This window comes from Enhydra lutris, unplaced genomic scaffold (assembly GCF_002288905.1).
Source record: "Enhydra lutris kenyoni isolate GAN:26980312 unplaced genomic scaffold, ASM228890v2 scaffoldscaffold31, whole genome shotgun sequence".
Taxonomy (NCBI): domain Eukaryota; kingdom Metazoa; phylum Chordata; class Mammalia; order Carnivora; family Mustelidae; genus Enhydra; species Enhydra lutris.
In genome coordinates, this window is record NW_019154115.1 from 861,187 (window position 1) to 885,384 (window position 24,198).

Here is a 24,198-nt window from a genome sequence, read left to right on the forward strand (position 1 = left end):
ACCAATTTCTCCAACAAAGGATATTGGGAAAACTGGACAGCAACATGCAAAAGAATGAAACTGGATCACTGTGTTACACCATATATGAACACAAATTCAAAGTGGATTAAAGACCTATAAGTGAGACCTGAAACCATCAAAATCCTAGAGGACAGCACAGGTAGTAATCTCTCTGACATCAGCCACAGCAACTTACCAGATATGTCTCCGAGGCAAAGGAAACAAAAGCAAAAACTATTGGGACTTCATCAAAATAAAAAGCTTCTGCAAGGTGAAGTAAACAATCAAGAAAACCAAAAAGCAAACAGCAGAATGAGAGAAGATATTTGCTAAGAACATATCTGATAAAGGGTTAGTATCCAGTATCCATGAAGAACTTAAAAATTCAACACACAAAAACCAAATAATCCAGTTAAAAATGGTGTATCTGTGACATGACATGAATAGACATTTTTCCAAAGAAGACATCCAGATGGCCAACAGACGTTAAGAAAAGATGCTCAACATCACTCATCATCAGGGAAAACAGAAATCAAAACTACAATGAGGTATTACTTCACACCTGTCAGAATGGCTAAAATGAACAACACAGGAAACAAGTGTTGGCGAGAATATGGAAAAGTGAAACACTCTTAAATTGTTGGTGTGAATGCAAACTGGTGCAGCCACTATAGAAGACAGTATGGAGGTTCCTCCAAAAGTTAAAAATAGAACTACACTACAATCTAGCAATTGCACTAACAGGTATTTACCCAAAGCAAACAAAAATACTAATTTGAAGGGATACATGCACCCTGATGTTTACAGCATCATCATCAATAATAGCGAAAATATGGAAAGAGCCCAGATGTTGATCAATGTATGAATGAATAAAGAAGATGTGCTGTACATATATACAATGGATTATTCAACCATAAAAAAAAGAATGAAATCTTGTCATTTGCAACCAAGTGGATGGAGCTAGAGAGTATCGTGCTAAGTGAAATAAGTCAGTCAAAGACAAATAACCATATGATTTCACTTGCATGTGGAATTAAGAAACAAAACAAACAAACATGGGGGAAAAGAGAAGAAAATCAAGAAACAGACTTTTAAATACAGAGAACAAACTGATGATTATAGGAGGGGAGATGGGTGGGGCAAATGGATTAAATAGGTGATGGGGATTAAGAAGGGCAGTTGTGATGAGCACCTGGTGTTGTTTATAAGTGTTGAATCAGTATATTCTATACCTGAAAGTCAAAAAAGACAAAAACAAACAAAAATCACAAAATTTTTACAATTTCCTTTTTTTAATATAGAATTGAGCAAGCTGAATCTAATAGTGGAAATGCAAAAGGGCCAAGACAGTCCTAATAATAAAAAATAAAGTAAGGGATACTAATAGATACCAAGAATTATGGTAAAGCTTTGAGAATTAAGGTAGGAGATAGAAAAAGTGACCACTGGACCAGAAGATAGAGCCTACAGAATCATGCATACATGGAAGCTTCATTTATATTAGAAATTTTATAGATTTGTAGGGAAAAAATTGATGCCTAAATTAGAATTTCTCCACATGGAGAAAAAAAATGAAATTGGATTCCTATCTCAACCCATACAATTAAATAAATTCTAAGTAGATAATGATTTTACTATTAAAAAAAAAACACCAAAACAAAACATTTTGGGTTTTTTTTCATCTCCATTCTTCATTTAGCCAGCATATAGTACATCGTAAGTTTTTGATGTAGTGTTCAACGATTCATTAGTTGCATGTAACACCCAGTGCTCAACACAACACGTGTCCTCTTTAACTACAACATTTTGAAGAATATCTAATGACTCCAGAGAGGAAGGGATTTCATAAACAAGATAAAAAAAAGCACAAATCACAAAGTTTGTTCAGTTTTACTGCGTTGCAATCAAGAATTATATTAATCAGGTGGGGGGGTGATTAAGTAGGTGATGAGTACCAAGTGTTGTAGGGAAGTGCTGAGTCACTAGATTATACACCTGAAACTAATATTATATTGTATATTAACTAACTGGAGTTTAAACAAAAACTAAGAAAAGGAATTATGTTAATTAAAAGCCATCATAAAGAGTAAAAAGACAACCAATAACCCATAAAAATATTTGCAACAAATGTATCTGACAAAGAATTGGTATCTAGTAAAGATAATTCCCAAATATCAAGAAGAAAATATTCCAATAGAGAAAGGAACAAAAAATTTAAATAGGCACTTTACATTAAAAAAAAAAATTTGTGTAGTTGGTAAGTATGAGCAAAGTTGCTCAGCCTTATTAATCTTGGCCAACTAGAAAAGCATATTAAAACCACAAAAAGCTATCTTCTCACATGCACTAAATTTGCCACAATTAAGAGGTCAGAAAATATATTATTAGGTGTAGAGCAACCAAAACAACTTGGATATAGCCAGTTAAATGTCTTTTCCTGGATCTTTGAATCTTAAGTGATTTCAAAATGTAGGGATGGCTGAAGGTCATTTATCATAATCAGAGTGGCAATATGCTGACTAGACTGCTTCCATCAAAAGACCACCACTGTGCTCTTGTGACCTAGCCTTTGACACCTACCATTTCCAAGCTTGTTCCTCTAACTTCCTATCACTTTTACTCCCAATATTTTCCAAAAACTCTCTTTGCTTAAGCTAGCCAGTATCAAATTCTGTTTTCTGCAATCAAAAAATCTTGAAATACCAAGTTTCTCATTCAGTAGGAAGATTCAAAAGGTTTCTATTTTAAGTACAATCACATAATTCCTGGAAATTGAAATTCAGTACATTTCTGTATTTGTGACTATTTCTTTAAAAATCTACATGACAAGAAATGGCTTTACTTTTAGACATGATTTGAATATCCACTCATGACATCAAGTTCATCAGGATCAAAATCATAATAGCAAATGAGGTACCTAGCTCTTTCTCGCGCAGCATCCTCACGGGCTTTTTCTTTTTCTTGCCTCTGTTGTTCAATTCGGGCTTCTTGTTCTTTTCTTCTCATCAACAATTCTTCTACACGGGCCTGCCGTTCTGCCTCTAGAGCTCTCTTGCGTTCCTACAATCAGAAAGAAAAGTTTTAAAATATTAGAATTAAGTGTAAAGTGAAAATAATTAAAGGTGGCACCATTTTGACATAAATTTATATGTCAAGCCAAGTAGATCCTTGGCTTGCTACTAGGTATGCTTCTCAGAATTAAAAAAAAATAATAAGTACCAGTGATATGTGGTTTTCATATGTCATTTATCAGTGTTATACATAATTATAAGAATAAATGCTCCTTGAAGCAGACACTATGTTATTTATACTCTGTGAGAACCTAACATGCATTTTGTGGTTAATCACTTCTAAACCCTCATATTCACAGATGATTTCAGAAATGCCAGAACATGATGAAAAAGTGTAGTTAACAAATTTCTGAACTAAGCACCCATGAAGGAGTTAAGGGGCGGGGTGGGGGGAGGGCTTGTGACAAGGATAAAGAGCTATCATAATACAGCACAGTGGGTAAGAGAGTGGGCACTGGGTCAGATTCCCTGATTTTGTTTCATGACCTTATTATTTACTGGCTCAGGAACACTAGTCTCAGTATATTATAAACGTGCCTTCGTTTTCTGGAAGACAAATAACAATACTACTAATGTCTTCAGATATTCTGAAGAACAAATGAGATAATGCATAAAAAATACTTACGAGAGGGCCTGGCATATTGAAAATTTTCAGTAATTATCATCATCAAGGCAGAAGATAATCAAAATACTATGTCCTATGTATATTTTTGCCTACGAGGAGTACACTGCTGACTATCACCATATTACTAGCTGTACTGATATATTTTTTTTTTATGTGCATGTAGTTTTATTTTTTCTGTTTGGCATTTTATATACACTTGTTATATGAGGATACTTTTTGTTATATAATTAAGAAAAAATTTCTACCATGTTTTTAGAGGTTTTGTTTCCATCATGGCTCCTAATATTCTGTTTTGTTAAAATCACATGTTGACATTTTTATCTCCAATGTCTTTCAGCATTCTTTTAAACATATTAACCTCCATATTTACTAATACAGCATTATGGGTAAATATCAAGACTATCTTGAAATTATTATTCTTTCTTCATGGAAAGTGTATATATTATTACATCTCCAGTTTCTCTTAATGATATTATTTTTCATTTCTATTATCTTTTTTTATTTGTATTTTAATCACCCAGTGCTCCACACAAATATACTCCTTAATCTCTACCACCTATATTTCACCCATCCCCCCAACCGCCTCCCCTCTGGTATCCATCAGTTTGTTATCTATTGTTAAATCTGTTTCTTGGTTTGTCTCTCTTCCTTTCCTCAGCGCCTTTGTTTCTTAAATTCCACATGACTGAAATCATATGGTGTCTTTCTCCGACTTATTTCACTTAGCATTATACTGTCTAGCTCTAACCATGTCATTGCAAACAGCAAGATTTCATTCTTTGTTATGGCTGAATATTCCATTTTAGGTATATATACCACATCTTTTTCCACTCATCAGTGAATGGACACTTGGGCTGCTTCCATTTATCTTGGCTAGTGTAAAGAATGGTGCTATAAACATAGGGATTTTTTTTTAGAGAGAGCATGAAAGTGAGTGGGGAAAGAGGGGGAAACGGAGAGAGAACCTTAAGCAGGCTCCACACTAGGGCTTGATCTCATGATCCTGAGATCATGAAATCAAGAGTCAGACGCTTAACAGACTAAGCCACCGAGGCGCCCCCATTTTTTAATTTTTGGAGGCATCTCCATAGTATTTTCCAGAATGCCTGCACCAGTCTGCATTGCCACCAACAGTGCACGAAGATTACTTTTTCTCCACATCCTCACCAACATCTGTTGTTTCTTGTGTTGTTGATTTTAGCCATTCTGACAGGTGTGAAGTGATATCCTATTGTAGTTTTGATCTATATTTCCCTGGCACTGAGTAATGATGAACATATTTTCATGTACTGCTGATATACTAATTATTTGTTTTGCGGGTATTGAGTTTTATAAGATACATATATAGGATTTTAACCCTTTGTAGATATGGCATTTGCAAGTATCTTCTCCCATTCCATAGGCTGTCAATACAGACATTTTTAACAACAAAGAAATCTGAATTTAAAACTCTTTTGTTTAGATTTTCTTTATTGGAGATAATTTTCTGTGCCAGATTTAATTGTTTTTAGTCTTAAAGAGTTTTTGAGATCTTAGAGAGCAACACAAGTTTCCACATATTATGCTTACCTAGTACTGTAAAATAACTATAACCAGTTTGTATATAGTATACCCGACATAAAGAATATATTTAAAAACCTAACCGCATGTCTCCAGCAGTCTGTAATCTGCCACACACACCTTCCTGAAATCAGTGCATTCTCTCTAATTCCCAGTCCCTTCCTGTCCTGGACCCCCCTACCCACCAAAAAAAAAACCCCAAAACAAAAATAAGTAGGGACTTTCTGGCTTACGAATTTAAAAAGATTTTCTTCCACTGGGGTAGATAGGGTTTGTTGTAGGTATGAAGTTACTGTTGTCAGTGTAATTACGTATTAGAAGTATTCATGTCTTCTCAGTGTTCTCTAAACAGGAACCGCTTTATTATTTTTTTCTGTCACTTATTGGGCACTTACTATGCTAAACACTTAGCTAAGTCCTTACTCATATAAGCAGTTTTCACATCACGACAAACTGGGGCTCTCTAAGGCAAAATGACTTGCACAAGGCTGTATAAGTAATAGTTAGAAGAACCTAGATCAGTGTGGCCAGGGAGAGATTGTGTGAGCTACCTGGGGAATGGGGATGAATACAATCAAAAACATAGGAAACAACAGGGGTCAGTGAGGATGTGGAGAAAAAGGAAGCCTTGCTCTTGCACTGTTGGTGGGAATGCAAACTGGTACAGCAATTCTGGAAAATAGTATGAAGATTCCTAAAAAGTTAAAAATAGAATTACTCTCATGGGGCATCTGGGTGGCTCAGGGAGTTAAGCCTCTGCCTTCAGCTCAAGTCATGATCTCAGGGTCCTGGGATCGAGCCCCACAGCGGGCTCTCTGCTCAGCCAGGAGCCTGCTTCCTCCTCTCCTTGCCTCTCTGACTACTTGTGATCTCTGTCAAATAAATAAATAAAATCTTTAAAAAAAAAATAGAATTACCCTCTGATCCAGCAATGTCACTATTGGGTATTTACCCCCAAAACAGAAAAACACTATTTCAAATGAATACAAGCACCTCTATTTTTATAGCAGCATTCTTTACAATAGCCAAGATATGGAAGCAGCCCAAGTGTCCACTGACTGATGAATGGATAAAGAAGATGTGGTATACACACACACACACACGCGTGCATGCACACACACACATCCCAGAATATTATTCTGTCATGAAAAGGAATAAAACTCTGCCACTTACAACAACATGGATAGAGCTAGAAAGTATATGCTAAGTGAAATAAGTCAGAGAAAGACAAATACCATATGATTTCACTCATCTGTGGGAATTTAGAAACAAATGTGCAAAGGAAAAAGAAAGAGACAAACCAAGAAACAGACTGTTAACTACAGAGAACCAAATGATAGTTACCGGGGGGATGGGTGGGGTACCCAGTGCGGGGGGATGGGTGAAATAGGTGGTGGGGATTAAGGAGGGCACTTATGAATTTATAATGAGCACTGGGTGATGTATGAAATTGTTGAATCACTATATTGTACAACTGAAACTAATATAACACTGTATGTTAACTGAAATTAAAAGAAAAGCTTAAAAAAAATCTGTATTATGTCTGAAAACACGTTTCACAATAAAATCCAAAAGGCTTAGGCATTAAATATAAAAATCTAAACCAGAACTTTTCACTTCATATTTTATAAAACCAAAAGCTTTAAAAATATACTTTCAAAAATTATAAAATGGTCTTATAAATAATATATGTGTATATATATACTTTATGTGTATGTGCAATGTAGCCAAGTTGACTCCATATAACATCAACTTGCTGATTTTATTCATGTATGCAAGATATACTCCAACAATGTATAAGAAGAAATAACTGGACTTCAAACAGTATTCAGTCTTTCAATTTTTGTTTTTAATTAATGGAAAAAGATAATTGGTAACTATAGTTAATGAACAAAATCGGTAAGTTCAGCTACTATTTTCCTTTCTAAAATTTAAGTTTTTTAAATAAAAGAAACTTGGTACCCCACATAAGCATTTCATACAGGACAGGAGTTCCATAACTATCTGTTAAATGAAGCATAACTTTATAAAATAATATGCATTATAAATCTAATCACATACAAATAATGAATTAGAAAGATGTCTAATTCTTAGCCTTCTGAAACCTCTGAAACACTCACATACTTTCCTTTATAGTCAGGGATTTGTTTATGGCAGCCTAAGAATGGATAATACAAATCCCTACCATTTTAGGCCTATAATTCAAATGATTAGGGCAAAAGGAATGGCAGAATATCTAAAGAAATTGGACTTCAAACTAACCAATAATTTACATAAGAAAAATGACAAATTGAGAATATAGTATAATTCTTAGTATTTTACCTACAAAAAGAAGGCTCACAATTGCCTGTAACCGTTTAAGGGAATGCTAAAATGTTAAAGTAGTGAAAGTAGACAGAGGACCTTAATATTATTTTATCTCAAGAATGTGTGGCATTAGTGCCTTGCACATCTAGTAATGACTACACATTAAAAAAATTTTAGTTATATATATGCTATATATTATCAGTGAACTTTTCCAACATCAAAAATGTCAAGTCCTATTGGGTAGGGTATGTGCTAGGTAAGTGCTGTGAAGTGTGTAAACCTGGAGATTCACAGACCTGTACCCCGGGGATAAAAACACATTATATGTTTATAAAAAAATTTAAAAAAAATTTTTTTAAATGTCAAGTCCTTTTTCCTAGCCTGTGCAAAAGAGGTTTTTTCCTCCTCTTCCCAAGGAAATGTGCCTTGTCTGTGAAGACACTCCTAACAGCGTGGAGGCGGCCCTTGCAGCTGGCATGCAGGTGGTCAAGGTTCCAGATGGAAACGTGCACCAACACTTGACATCAAAGGCCACTCTGGTACTGGATTCCCTGCTGGACTTCCAGCCCAAGCTTTCGGTTTGCTGCCCTACAAGTGAACAGCCTGCCACACTTCTCTGGGAGTCATGGCCATTGCACCCACTCTGATAACCCATGCCACCCAGAAAAATCACCATGTAAGTAGTACTTCCAGCCCATGAGGTTGGCCTTCTCATCCCATGTGGGCTTGGCCTACTCTGGCTGCTGCTGACAAATCATGACACAGATGAGAAACAGCAAAGCAGAAACAGTCCAGAACAGAGATCAAAATACTCATTTGCATAATCATAAACAATATATGAATGATCATACAATGTCATTATATTTGAATAACCATATAAGAGTCATATACAGCAAATATATATACATACATATACACGGCTGTATATGAGTACTTGTACATATACATATATATATGTGTATTTGTACATGCACATATATATGTAAAATATATCCTTTTCCAAGGCAAAGTGAAATTAAATTTGTGTTCATTTCTTTTCTTTTTTAGTTTTTCTAAACCCTGGCTGTAAAAGGTAAAATGTGTGTAGGTGTGGGTGTGTGTTTGTGTGTATGCTTATATATATGTATATGCTTATATGTGTATGAATAAATATGTCATAATCATGTATTTCCTACACTACTTCACTTGCTTAAGTGTTGGTCTAAATGTGCCATAGCAACCAATAAAAGAGATGGTAACTGTACTTGGTTTGCAATCTGAGTAGAAAAGCCAAGTCATGGATATAGCCCTGAGAAATCATCTTCTTTCTAAGCAAAATTGAGTATTTCTGTGGCCTCAAAATCTCTCTGTGGACCTCTACTCAAAAGCAAATTTGGAGTCATACCATCTTTTCAGTGTGAAGAAAATGTAGCTTGAATCTTACATCTAGATGAATGTCCACATTTGAGGATGTTTTCTACCTCAAAAAAAAAAAAAAAATCCTCCTCCTCTAAAAACATTTATTTTTCTAATACAGTCTTTGACACAAATATAATTTGAATTCAGAACGCACACTTGCCATAAAGTCTTATGGGCAAGACTATCTACCGCCATAAAGTCTTATGGTCAAAATCTAAAACAGTTTATAAATATCAGTACAATTTATGTGTTGACCTTTCTTCCTATCCTGAAATGGTAGCTAAATTGGGGTTTAACCACAGAGGACAAAAGCTAAGCAATCAAAAGTATCCGATGATACTGCCCAATAAAGGACAGGTATTCCTTGTCATGAGCATAAAGATTGCCCAGATCTATAAGGCTACATATACTGGTTCAAACACAATCCTTTTGTGTGGAATGGTAGGAGAATATTCTTATGCAACACAATTAGCAAAAAATAAATAATCTGTCCAAAGCAATTTAGTCTTTCACCTGGTTGAGACTAGACATTCAAACTCTATGACTGCTCCGTATTGATGAAAACACTGATTATCTTATCTGAAGGAATACACATTGTCTTTTGGCAATCAGACTTCATGTTTCCAGAATGCTGTAGCAAACCATGCACCCTTGGGTCAAGACTAGGTTTTAATCCTTTTTAGATCCTCAGCACATAGCTCAGAGCCTAGGATATGGCAGGTGTTCAATAACTGCTTGCCAAATAAAATTCTACCTGAACAGCTTCATCACGTGCTTGTTTCTCCTCCTGTCTTCGCTGACGTTCTTCCTGTAACTCATTAAGCCTCTGCTCATATTCCTTCAATTTTGATAAGACATCATGGCGCTTATTCTGGGCTTCAAGGGTATTTATGAAGGCAATTTCATTTACCTTCAATAAAAACAAAGAAAGTGAGTATCAAATCAAGTTAATTCTAAGACACACCACAAAAATAAGAAACCTAACAGCAGTCTTTGATAGTAATATAAACTAATAAGGCATAAAACAAAACAGCTTTTTTCTTTTAATATTTGCCTCAAAAATGGATAGTAATCCAGTGTATGTAAGAAACCCAAAGGCATAAGAATTGATTTAGAATAAATATTTTAGTGGCAGATCTTAAGTTAAGAAATCAAGATTCTTAAAAAAACATAAAGTTCTACTTAATTAATTACAATTTGCAATTATATAAATTATATTAAGATTTAAATAGGTACATACATGTTATTCTAATGAACTTGGGAAAGCAAACTTAAAATAAGCAATAAATCATTTTTCTTCAACATATAGCAAATAAGTGACAATTAGGAACAAGGTAGTAAAATATCTATGACATCCTCAACTTCACATATGTTGATACTTACTAGCCAAGTTTTTCTAGAAAGCATAGTTTTTATGAGTAAAGTTTAGTGAAAGATAAAGCTGGAAAGAGTTGGTTGGGATCAGATTTCTCATTTTTGAAAGCCAGAGTGAAGGCATACTACAGTGAAATGGTAGACTGACTCTGACAGAAGTACAGACTCCAGGAATCCATGCTGGTGGAATAAAACCTATCATGAGACATGTTAAAAAATCTCAGACAAGACAGTTTGAATATAAGTCTAACAAAGATGTCCCAACCCCCTTGCCACGTGGTCACTTTTTAAAGTAGGATAATAACATAACCATCTTTCAAACTGTACTGAAAGTATAAGACAAACAGCTATACTCAAGGAAAAGGAATCATACTACATTAGGGCTCACATGTTAAGCATAATCAAGATCAAAGAAAAAGGAATGGGACTTAATGCTATAGACAAAATAAATAAGTAAACTAAAGTTAGAGGGAAGAGTGTGCAAAAGTTGGGTAAAAATTTCAAACTGTGATGTTGGTCAAAGGGTACAAAGTTTCAATCATGCAAGATGAGTAAGTTTTAGAGATGTACAGCATGGTGATGACACTTAAAAATACTTGAAATCTGCTAAGAAGATAGATCTTCAATTTTCTCAGCACATATGCAAACACATAAATGGTAATTAAGTAGAGGTGACAGATATGTTAATTAGCTAGGCTGTGATCATTCCACAATGTATGTGTATACTAAAACATCATGTTGTAAACCTTAATATATACAATTTCAATATGTCAATGATATCTCAATAAAGCTATAAATAAGTAAACAGAACAGAAGTTAACAGAAAAATAAAAAACCCAGTCTAGAAGAAAACGTAACCAAAGGAAAACCAGAAAACTCCCTCGGCAAACTTTTTAATATAAAAGAAGTTAAAAAAAAAAGCCCTGAATTTAAAGGTGCAAAAAAATGGTAAGAGAACAAAACAATAAAAGACTAGAAAGCTAAGGAAGCAAAGTTAGGACAAAATTAACTCTATCACTGAATTAGAAAAAGCATGGAGCAAATAAAAATGACAAAAAATGATATCACTAATAGAGGCAAGTCTTAATGTTAACATTAACATTATGTAATGCTAACATAGCATTAACAATGTTAATGCAGAACTAAAATGAAAATTTATGTATAAGTAATAAGCTCTGAATGTAATGAACAGGTCAAGATGGCCAAATACAAGGATGAATAATATCTATAGTTAAGAAAGAAAAGGGCACCTGGGTGGTTCAGTCAGTTAAGCACTGGACTCTTGGTTTAGAGCTCAGGTCATGATCTCAGGGTCCTGGGATTAAGCCCTGCCTCCAGTTCCAGGTTCTACACACAACATGGAGCCTACTTGTCCCTCTCCACTCATGTGCACTCTCTCATAATTAAATAAGTAAGTAAAATCTTTGAAAACAAAAAAGACAAAAGAAAATATTCCAACATATAATATGGAAAACTTTCTATGGGGGGAAAAAAGAAAGCAAACTGAAAATTGAAAGAGCACATGTTATTTCATGAAAAAATGTTTAATACCAAGAATATCCTTATTAAATCTTATTAAATTATAAAATGCTAAGGAAGAAGAATAAATTTAAGCTTCCAAGCAGTAAATGCAAATCACCTACAAGAAGGAGAGGAGGAAAACTCAGTATAGCCTCAGGCTTCTCCCCAGAAGTAGTTAATGCTAGAAGAAAATAAAGTCTACAAAATTTTGAAGGAAAAACATTATGAACCATGAACCTGATCTCTAGCAAAAATGTATTCAGACAGAAATCCCACAGCCTTAGATATGGAAGAACTCAAGGAATAGAGCATATATAAGTTCTTCCTGACAAAATCACTTGTTAATAAAATCCACCCAACCAGAGACAAGTCAAAACAAACAACTCATAAATAGAGAATGAGTGAAGCTGTAAGTCCATTTATATACAGAAGGAAAACTACACTAAGGAATTTATAATTTCAGAACAAAGTATAAATGTTATCTATCTTAACAATGTAAAAACAATAAAACTATGAAAAATTGTTGGGAGGAGATTAGGACAATAGAAAGAAATGGTAGTGCTAGTTTCCTCAAAGCTTTATATAATGAAATAGAGTGTAGTAAATATAAGCATTCTAAACTCTGAATTCTTCATAATTTTCATAACCTTAAAAGAAATTATTAAAACAATGCCTTTTGTGAGAAAGAAACATTTATTACAAATCAAAAATTCCCTCAATTTTACTGCCATTTTACTTCCATCTCTTAAAATGGAAATAAAATCAAGTTTAATACTTCTTATTCATAAGTATCATTTATAGTATAATTCTATTTTTTTTTAAGTTACATATTCATGCCATCTGAACATTATTCTAGAGAGATGTCTGGACAGTATTTGCCATTAGGTATATGTCTTTGGTGGCTATTTCTGAGGTGGAATTTTGAGTTGCTCTTGCTATATTGCTTCAGTTCTTTAAAATGAAAACAAACTATTTCTATAATAATGATGGCTACTACTCTTAGTATAAAATAATATTAAAGAAAGCTAGGGAAATGCATTTATACTAAGACTTGAAGATAAACGAAAGTCTCTGAAGGTTTTTGAGCAAAGAGGTAATACAATAATATCTTGCAGAAAGATTAATTTAAAGGGAAAAGGGAAAAAAAGGCAAGCATACCAACTACAAATATTTAAGAGGGAGATTAAAAAAAAAAAAAAAACACCTGGTGGCAGTTATGATAAAAACACATGAGAGACTAAAGAACTGTAGAATCTGCAGCTGAGTATATACATGGGAAATGGGGGAAGAAGTCAAAAAGATCAGCTTATCTTTTTGCTATATACAAAAGAATTACTCAAAACAACAACAACCACAACAACAGTGAATCAAAGTAAATGATCAGAACTTTCCCAAGTCTAAGTTAATGGGAAATTAGTGATACCATTATCTGAAATACATATTTCAGGAGAAGCAGATAGTCCAGGAGACAGAAGCAGTGACCTGATGAGTTCCAATGAATACAATCATCAAGAAATAGATAACTGAATCCAAACATCAGTTATGGCCACAAAACAAGTCTTAACAAATTCCAAAAGACTGAAGTCATGCCATGCATCTTTTCCAACCACAACACCATGAAACTAGAAATCAAACACAAGAAAAAATTCTGGAAAGAACAGAAAAATATGGAGGTTAAATAACATGCTACTGAACAATGAATGGGTCAACCAAGAAATCAAAGAGAAAATTAAAAAACACCTAGAGATAAGTGAAAACATAACAGTCCAAAATCTTTGTGATGCAGCAAATGCTCTCCTAAGAGGGAAGTTTACAATATAGGCCTACCTCAAGCAGCAAGAAAAAGCTCAAATAAACAACCTAAACTTATACCTATGACCTAGAAAAAGAACAACAAACAAAATAAACAGAACAGTACAAGGAAAGAAACAATAAGGATTACAAGCAGAAATAAATTAAATAGAAACTAAGAAAACCATAGAAGAGATCAGTAAAACCAGGAGCTGGTTGTTTGAAAAGATCATCAAAATTGATAAACCTTTAGATGGACACATTAAAAAAATTTTTTTTCAACCAAATCAGAAACAAAAAAATCAGACACAAAAGAAATACAAAGGATTTTAAGAATATGCCATGAAAAATTATATGCGAACAAATGGACAACATAAAAAAAATGGATAAATTCCTAGAAATCTATAATCTACTAAAACAGAATCAGGAAGAAATAGAAAATTTGAACAGACTGATTACCAGCAATGAAATTTAAACATTTAAAGAAGTGTTAATACCTATACTTCTCAAGCTATTAAAAAAGAAGAAGAAGAAGAAGAAGAAGAGTAAGAAAAGCTTCCAAATCCAATCTATGAGGCCAACATTATCCTGATACCAAAACTGGATAAAGACACTACAAAAAAAAGAGACTTACAAGGCAGTATCTCAGATGAACACACAAGCAAAAATCCTCAACAAAATATCAGTGAATCCAACAATACACTAAAAAATCATTCTGCATGATCAAGTGGGATTTATTCCTGGGATGCAAGGGTAATTCAATATGCACAAATCAATCAACTTCATACACCCCTCAAGAAAAAGGATGAAAATCATATGATCATTTCAACAGATGAAAGAAAGCGTTTGATAAAGTACAACATCCATAGAGTAAAAACTCTAAAAACAGTAGTAGGTTTATAGGGAATACACCTCAACATAATAAAGGTTATCTATGAAAAATCCACAGCTAACACCACACTCAATGGTGAAAAGCTGAGAGCTTTTCCCCTTAGATCAGGAACAAGACAAGGATGTCCATTCTCATTGCTTTCATTCTGGAAGTCCTAGCCACAGCAATCAGACAAGAAAAAGAAATTGGTAAGGAAGAAGTAAAACATCCCCTACTTGTAGATAATAAAATACTATATATAGAAAGTCCTAAATGCTTCACAAAAAAACTACTAGAACTGATAAATGAATTCTGTAAGGTCACAAGATACAAAATCAATACACAGAAATGTGTTGCTTTCTATACACTAATAATAAAGTAGCAGAAGGAGAAACTAAGAAAATAATCCCATTTATAACTGCACCAAAAATAATAAAATATCTGGGAACAGACTTAGCAAAAAAGGTCAAAGACCTTCTGAAAACTATACAACATTGATAAAGAAACTGAAGATGACACAAACAAATGGAAAGATACTCATGCTTATGGATTGGGAGAAGAAATATTGTTAAAATATCCATACTACCCATTAATGCAATCCCTATCAAATCACCAAGAATGTTTTTCTCACAATTAGAATAAATAATCCTAAAATTTGTGTGGAACCATGTAAGACCACAAATAGCCAAAGCAATTTTGAAAAAGAACAACTGGAGGTATTGCAAACTCAGATTTCAAGATATAATATTAAACTGTAGAAATCAAAACAGTATGGTACAGACACAAAAACAGACATACAGATCAAGGGAACACAAAAGAAGAGCCCAGAAATAAACCCATGATTATACAATCAATTAATTTTTGACAAAGGAGGCAAGAATATACATTGAAAAAAGACAGTCTCTTCAATAAACAGTGCTAGGAAAACTGGACAGCTACATGCTAAAGAATGAAACTGGACCACTTTCTTACGTCATACGCAAAAATAAACTCATATTGGATTAAAGATCTAAATATGAGACATGAAATCATAAAAATCTTAAAGGAGGAAAATAAAGCAGCATTTTCTCAAACATCAGCTGAAGTAACATTTTTCTAGGTATGTCTTCTGAGGCAAGGGAAACAAAAGCAAAAATAAACTACTGGGAATACAACAAATTTAAAAGATTCTCAAAGCACCCTGAAACTAATACACTATATGTTAACAACACTGAATTTAAATTTTAAAAAATTTAAAAATAAAAATAAAGCTTCTCAGAGCAATCCACACATTTAATGCAACCCCGATCATAATAACACTATCATTTTTCACAGAGCTAGCACAAACAATCCTAAAATTTGTATGGAACCACAAAAGACCCTAAATAGCCAAAGCAATCTTGAAAAAGAAATGCAAAACTGGAAGCATCACAATTCCAGACTTCAAGCTATATTACAAAGCTGTACTGATCAGGCAGTATGATACTGGCACAAAAACAAACACATAGATCAAAGAATGGAAAATCCAGAAGTGAACAAATATGTGGTCAATTAATCTGGACAAAGCAGGAAAGAATATCCAGTAGAAAAAAGACACAGCCTCTTCAACACATGGTGTTGGGAAAACTGGATAGCAACATGCAAAAGAATGAAACTGGAACACACTCTTACACCATACACAAACACAAATTCAAAATGGACTAAAGACCTAAATGTGAGACCATAAAAATCTTAGTGATGATTACATGCAGTAACCTCTTTGACATGGGCCATAGCACCTTCTTACTAGCTATGCCTCCTCAGGTAAGGGAAACAAAAGCAAAAATAGACTATTAGGACTTCATCAAAATAGAAAGTTTCTGCACAGTGAAGGAAATATTTGGCAAAACTAAAAGGCAACCTATGGAATGGGAGAAGATATTTGCAAACAACATATCTGATAAAGGGTTAGTATACAAAATATATAAGGAACTTATAAAACACAACACCCAAAAATGAGTGATTCGATTTAAAAATGGGCAGAAGACATGAACAGACATTTTTCCAAAGAAGACATCCAGATGGCCCAGACACATAACAAGATCTCAACATCACGCATCATCAGGGAAAATACAAATCAAAACTACAATGAGATGTCACCTCACACCAGTTAGAATGGCTAAAATCAACAAGAAATAACAGGTGCTGGCAATGATGCAAAGAAGGGGGAACCCTCTTACACTGCTGGTGAGAATGCAAACTGGTGCAGCCACTGTGGAAGACAGTATGGAGGTTCCTCAAAATATTAAGAATAGAACTACCCTACAATTCTGCAATTGTGCTACTAGGTATTACCCAACAAATACAAAATTACTAATTCAAAGGGATATATGCATGCTGATGTTGACAGCAACATTATCTACAAAAGTAGCCCAGACGACCAGACTGATGAAAGGAAAAGGAGATGTAGTGTGTGTGTGTGTGTGTGTGTATCTATATATCTATATAGATATATAGATACACACACACACACACACACACAGAGAGAATGGAATATTACTTAGTTATACATAAGAATGGAATCTTACCATTTGCAATGACATGGATAGAACTAGAGAGTATTGTGCTAGGTGAAATAAGACAGAGAAAGATAAATGCCATATGATCTCACTCATGTGTGTAATTTTTAAAAAAATGAGCAAAGGGGTGGGGGATAAAAGAGTGAAGCAAACCAAGAAACAGACTATTATCTACATAGAACAGACTGATGGTTACCAGAGAGGAGGTTGGTTGGGGGGATGGGTTAAATAGATGATGGGATTAAGTAGTACATGTGTTATGACAGGCACCAGGTATTGTATAGAAGTATTGAATCACTACATCATATAGCTGAAACTAACATTACACTCTATGTTAACTGGAATTAAAATAAAAATAAATAAATAAAAGCTTCTACAAAGCAAAGGAAACAATAAACTAAAAGATGACCTGCTGAATGGGGAAGGTATTTGCAAATGACATACACAGTAAAGGGTTAATATCCAATATATATAAAGAACTTATATAACTCAACAACCCCAAAACAAATAAGCTAACTAAAAAGTGGGCAGAAGACATGAACATTTTCTCCAAAGAAGACATACAGATGGCCAACAAAATTACAGAAAGATGGTCAACAAATCAAAACCACAATTAGATATCACCTCACACCTGTCAGATGGCTAAAATCAAAAACACAAGAAGCAACAAGTGTTGGAGAGGATATGGAAAAAAAGGAACCCTTGTGCACTGTTCATGGGAATGCAAATTGTTACAGCCACTGTAGAAAACAGTATGGAGGTTCCTTAAAAAATAAAAAAAATAGAACTACCATACAATCCAGTAATTCCAGTTCTGGGTATTTACCCAAAGATATGAAAACACTGATTCAAAAAGATATATGTACCCCTATGTTTACTGCAGCATTATTTATAATATCCAAATTATGGAAGTGACTCAAATGTCAACTGATAGATGAAGGGGTAAAGAATATGTGGTGTATATACACAATGGAATATTACTCAGCCATAAAAAGGGAATGAAATCTCACCATTTGCAAGAGCATGGATGGATCAAGAGGGTATTATGCTAAGTGAAAGTAGTCAGAGAAAGACAAATACCATATGATTTCACTTATATGTGGAATTTTTAAAAAAGGAACAAAGCAAAAAGAGAGAAACAAAAAAACAGACTCTTAAATAGAACAATCCAGTGATTGCCAGAGGGCAGTTGGGAAGGAGGATGAGTGAAATAGGTGATGAGAACTGAGCAATGTATAGAATTGCTGAATCACTACATTGTACACCTGAAATTAATATAACACTATATGTTAATTAAACTAGAATTACAAAAGAAATTTAAAATATAAAAATTAGTTGAGGGGATGGGGCTAAAGATGCAAATCTAGGAGCACTAGAGAGACAAGAGTTGAAGCAATGATAATGATTGTGATACTGAAGGAAAAGAACAAGTGAAGTGGAGAAAGTCAGTAAAACATAGGCAGCAAAACGAAAAGGGAAGATAGGAAAGGATTAGTTAGAAAAGCAGAAGGAAAATCAAGATAGTGCAGCATACTCTAGAAAAAGGTACCTCACAGTGTGCATAATGGAAAAAATCAGAATAGCCTTTTAAACTTATTAATAACATTCTGAAAAGCAAATGCAGTATAGCACAGAGGAAAATGGTATTACAAAGAATTCACGAAAATATGGATGACAAGGTGATAGAAAATGGGTCAGCCTGCTCTTTCCAAGGAATCTGAAGATTTACAGAAGAACAGAATAGACAATTTGCACAATTGGGAGTACACAAGTAGGCAATCTAGAAGAAAAAAGCAGAGGAGAAGACATAAGAAATGATGAGGCAAATTCCAAGAGCAGGCAAGAAGACACAGCAGAAGGGAAAAGGGTTACCGCCATAAATCAGGAAAACGATATCTTCCTCATGAGAAAATTAAAATCAACTGTAATTATGAGTGGATGTTATAACTGAAAATGAATCAGTGACACCATTAAGAAACTGAAAATAAAAGCCAATTTTATATATTGAATAACACCAAGATCTAAGATAAAATCAGGTTCTGAATAAACCAGGCTACAGTAATGGTCGCTATCAACTAAACAATGACTTATTTTCAACCATCTGTGTACACAAAAAGAAGGAATTTGAGATGACAATTTACTCCACGAATTCACAAAAAGTATATATGAAAAAAAATTATATCTTGATTAAATAACAGGACTGAAATGAATGTATTTGGTATATATGTCTCAAGGGAATTAAATTTCTAGTAGAACTTAAGTATATTGTTTAAAGCCAGTAAAAAAATGACTGAATTATTAGCACTCTTGGATTAGTAATAACACAACAAAAATGCACTGAGGAAAAATTAAGAAATAGAACATAAATGGGATATGGTGTTCAACAATTCTAACGTCTTTTTTTTTAATTTATTTTCAGCATAACAGTATTCATTGTTTTTGTACCACACCCAATGCTCCATGCAATCCGTGCCCTCTCTAATACCCACCACTTGGTTCCCCCAACCTCCCACCCCCCCCTCTTCAAACCCTTCAGATTGTTTTTCAGAGTCCATAGTCTCTCATGGTTCACCTCCCCTTCCAATTTCCCCCAACTCCCTTCTCCTAACTCCCCATGTCCTCCATGCTATTTGTTATGCTCCACAAATAAGTGAAACCATATGATAATTGACTCTCTCTGCTTGACTTATTTCACTCAGCATAATCTCTTCCAGTCCCATCCATGTTGCTACAACAGTTGGGTATTCATCCTTTCTGATGGAGGCATAATGCTCCCCAATGTTTATAGCAGCAATGGCCCCGGTTGCCAAACTGTGGAAAGAACCAAGATGCCCTTCAACGGACGAATGGATAAGGAAGATGTGGTCCATATACAATTCTAACATTTTATCAAGTATTTACAGTACACCAGGGATGGCACTGACTGCTTTGAAACAAGCATATACTAATTTAATCCTTTCCTCAAAATTTTTGAGATGTAGGTAAAGTCATTCCTAATTTGAAAATTAACAAATAGAGTAAAAGGTAAAAAAAACTAAGGTCGTTCAGCTACTAATTGGTAGAGTCAGGACCTGAATTCAATTCTATCCAACTCCAGAGACTTCAGTCTTCAATATAACAAAAAATTACTTTTGAAGAAGGAACAATTCTTTGATGAATGTTGAGCCAAAGTTCCTGATTCTAAGAATCACCTGGAGGACCTATAAAAAATAAAGTTCTCGGGCGCCTGGGTGGCTCAGTGGGTTAAAGCCTCTGCCCTCGGCTCAGGTCATGGTCCCAGGGTCCTGGGATCGAGGCCCGCATCGGGCTCTCTGCTCAGCAGGGAGCCTGCTTCCTCCTCTCTCTCTGACTGCCTCTTTGCCTACTTGTGATCTCTCTCTCTGTCAAATAAATAAATAAAATCTTTAAAAAACAAATAAATAAATAAAGTTCTCTAGGCCCCACTCCAGCTTACTGAAGGACCCTGCAAGGACAGACCTTAGAAATCAGATGACTGTTATGATCAGGAAACCTTGGGAAATACTGGCATGTGACAAAACCAAAGGCAGGAAGAGATTCTGTCTCATAAATTAGTATGTCTGGGTATGAAATTATGTGATATATTTCATGAAAACTCTTTTAGATATTTATGCAATTACCCTAAGAGCAATTCAATCATAATATTTTTTTAAAAGATTTTATTTATTTACTTGAGAGAAAAGAGTGAACATGAGAGAGAGCATGCAAGAGAGAGAGAACACATGTGGGGGGAGGGCAGAAGGAAAGGGGCAATCAGACTTCTGATGCAGAGCTTGATTCCAGGACCCTGGGATCATAATCTGAGCCGAAGGCAGAAGCTTAACTGACTGAGACAGCCAGGTGCCCTGACAACTACATTCTAAAATGGAGTTTCACAGAGTTTTGAAGAGAAGCAATAAAAATTAAGAGAATGGATAGGGTAGCAACTGGTAGCATAGTTTTAAAGCCCTGTTTCATATTTCCATAATTTTAGTACAGACTCTTGATTCAGTTTACCTTGATTATTAAGAATTTTTAAAATTACAAAAGACAGCTCATATTCTCAGGTAAAGACAGCCAGCAGCTGACCATTCACCTTGATGGAGAGTTTGTAAACTGTAGTTTGGGTTAATATGCTTATGAAGCCACTATGGCTTAATAAAACTATAATTTTATAAAGTAAACATATTAAGCAATTTGACAAATCAAAATTCATTTAACTCATATGAAAAGAAGACCAAAAAATGAGAATACTAAACCAAAACCACAGTCATAAAAGCAGAGGCTTTGGAACCACGAAGACCTGGATTTTAATTCTGGCCGTGTGACCATCAACAATCTACCTTCAGATAGCCCCTCTAGAAAATAAAGATAATAATAATAATACATAGTTCAAAACTTCCACTTCCAGCCCTGAGTGACAGGGTCCAGATATATCCTCCCACCTTAAATAACTAAAAAATTAGGTAAATATATAAAACATAAATTCAATTGATGTAATATAGCGAATATCAAGAGAACAAAAAACAAAAGCACATTATTTTGCAACAGATGCAGAAAAGCAATTTGACAAAATCCAACATCCCTTTGTGATAAAAACACACAAAATAGGAATAAAAAGGAACTTCCTCAATCTGATGAAAGGCATCTATAAAAACAAACACCTAACATCATACTTTATGATGAAAGACTAAATATCTCCCCTAAAGACTGGGGAAAAGACAAAGATATCCTGTCCACGTTTATCACTTCTAGTCAACACTGAATTTCAGGTTCTACCTAAAGCAAAAAGGAAGAAAAACTAATCAAAGACAACCAAGTGGAAAAGAAATAAACCTATATCTATTTGCAGAAAACATGAACTTGTATATAGAAAATCCTAAAGAATCCACTAAAAAACTATTAGAAGTAAAGAGTCAGTTCAAGCAAGGTTGCAAGAGACAAGACTAACATATAAAATTCAACTGTATTTTTGTGCACTAATAATAAATGGTCTGAAAATGAAATTAAAAAAACAATTCCAATTTACAAGCATGTCTACAAGAATACATATTTAGGAATAAATTTAAATAAGGTGACTTTCACAGTGAAAACTTCAAAGCACTAAATAGACATATACATCAAAGGGACACAATATTATAATGGTAATCAAGATAAAGTGGTATTGGCATAAAAATAGGCACAAAGACAAATGAAACAGAATAGACAGTCAGAAACAGACCCATACATATATATGGCAAATAGCTTTTCAACAACAGTACTAAAGCAATTCAATATAAAAAAGATAATCTTTTCAACAATTGGTACTTGAATATTGGATATCCCTACATAAAAAATGAATCTCAACCCTACCTCACACCATATACAAAATTTAACTCAAAAGGGAACATAGACCTCATTGTAAAATGTAAAACTCCTACAAAAAAATTAAGAGAAAATCTTGGTGACCGTAAATTTAGGTAAAGATTTTTTATTTATTTATATTTTTTAAAGATTTTATTTATTCATTTGACAGACAGAGATCACAAGTAGGCAGAGAGGCAGGCAAAAGAGAGGAAGGGAAGCAAGCTCCCCGCTGAGCAGAGAGCCTGACTCGGGCTCCAGGGACCCAGGACCCTGAGATCATGACCTGAGCCCAAGGCAGAGGCTTTAACCCACTGAGCCACCCAGGTGCCCCAAAGATTTTTTATATAGGACACAAAAAAAACACAAAGTATAGAAGGAAAAAAGTTAATACATTGGACTTTGGCAATTTTTAAAACTTCAAAACACACTTTAAAGAAAAGGAAAATGCAGGATGCCTGGATGGCTCAGTCAGTTAAGCATCTGCCTTCAACTCAGGTTATGATCCCAGAGTCCTGGGATCAAGTCCCACATCAGGCTCATTGCTCAGTCTGCTTCTCCCTCTGCCTTTGCCTGCCACTCCCCCTGCTCATGCTCTCCCTCTCTCTCTCTCTCTCACAAATAAATAAATCTTTAAAAAAAAAAGAGAGAGAGAGAGAGAAAGAAGAAAAGGAAAAGGCAATCCAAGGACTATAAGAAAGTTTTTACAAAACATAGACCTTAATATCTAAAATACATGGAAGTCCTTTAAGAAATCTTTTCATTTATGACAACATGGATGAAACTGGAGGGCAAGATGCTAAATTAAATGAGCCAGACAAAGACAGACAAATGCTGCATGGTATCATTTATATTTGGAATCTAAAAAAAGTTGAACTCATAAAAACAAAGTAGAAAAGTGGTTGTCAGGGGCTGAGGATGGAAAAAGAAATAGGGAGAGGATGGTAAAAGTGCATAAACTTTCAGGTGTAAGATGAATAACTTCTGAGGATCTAATATGCAACACGGTGACTATAGTTGATAACACTATAGTGTATAAATGAAATATGCTAAGAGAATAGAATTTAAACATTCTCTCTCTCTCTCTCTCTCTCTCTCACACACACACACACACACACACACACACACACACACACACACAGATAAATATATGAGGTGATGGATGTCTTATTTAACCTGATGAGGGGAATGCTTTCACAATGTTTATGTATATCAAATCATCACGCTGTATACTTTATATGCCTTATTATTTGTCAATTATATCTCAATAAAGCTAAAAAAATTTAATAACAAAACAATCTAACTTTAATAAATAAGATATTTGAGCACACATTTCACCAAACAAGAGATAAAGATATGAAATAAGCACTGAAAAGATGTTAAAAAATGAAAATTAAAACCAAATGAGATATCATAGACATAATAAAGTGGAGTGGCTAAAATTACAATGTGTAACCATGTCAAATGTTGGTTAGAATGTGCTTAATTAGAACTCTCATCCACTGCTGATAAGAATGTCTAATACCACAACTATCCCCTGCTTTTCGAAAGTTCTCATAATACCACTTTGCTTTTATGAAGACCTACACTAGCACTTGTTTTTGTTAACCAAAAGAAATCCAAAGAGGATGTCTGCTTTATGAAAAAAAGAATAAAAACAAAAATCATGTTCAGTGTCTGTTTTTACAGTGAGCCATTATAGAGTCAGCACACCCCAAACAGTATGAGCGGCGCTGTCCAGCTCCTTCCCTGGAAACTACACTCAGCATCTCAGGATCAGGCCACCACAGTTTTGAACTGTGT

The 24,198-nt window shown here is 34.4% G+C and overlaps 1 protein-coding gene across 1 annotated transcript in view; it reads right to left on the bottom strand.

Moving 5' to 3' along the window:
* LOC111153247 (S-phase cyclin A associated protein in the ER) overlaps positions 1-24,198 on the bottom strand; it is a 491,788-nt gene that overhangs the window by 336,598 nt on the left and 130,992 nt on the right. The window contains exons 16-17 of the mRNA XM_022512152.1: positions 9,716-9,871; positions 2,918-3,060 (exon numbers count right to left, since the gene is read on the bottom strand). Coding sequence (XP_022367860.1) covers positions 2,918-3,060; positions 9,716-9,871 — 299 coding nt within the window. The remainder of the gene's footprint in view (positions 1-2,917; positions 3,061-9,715; positions 9,872-24,198) is intronic.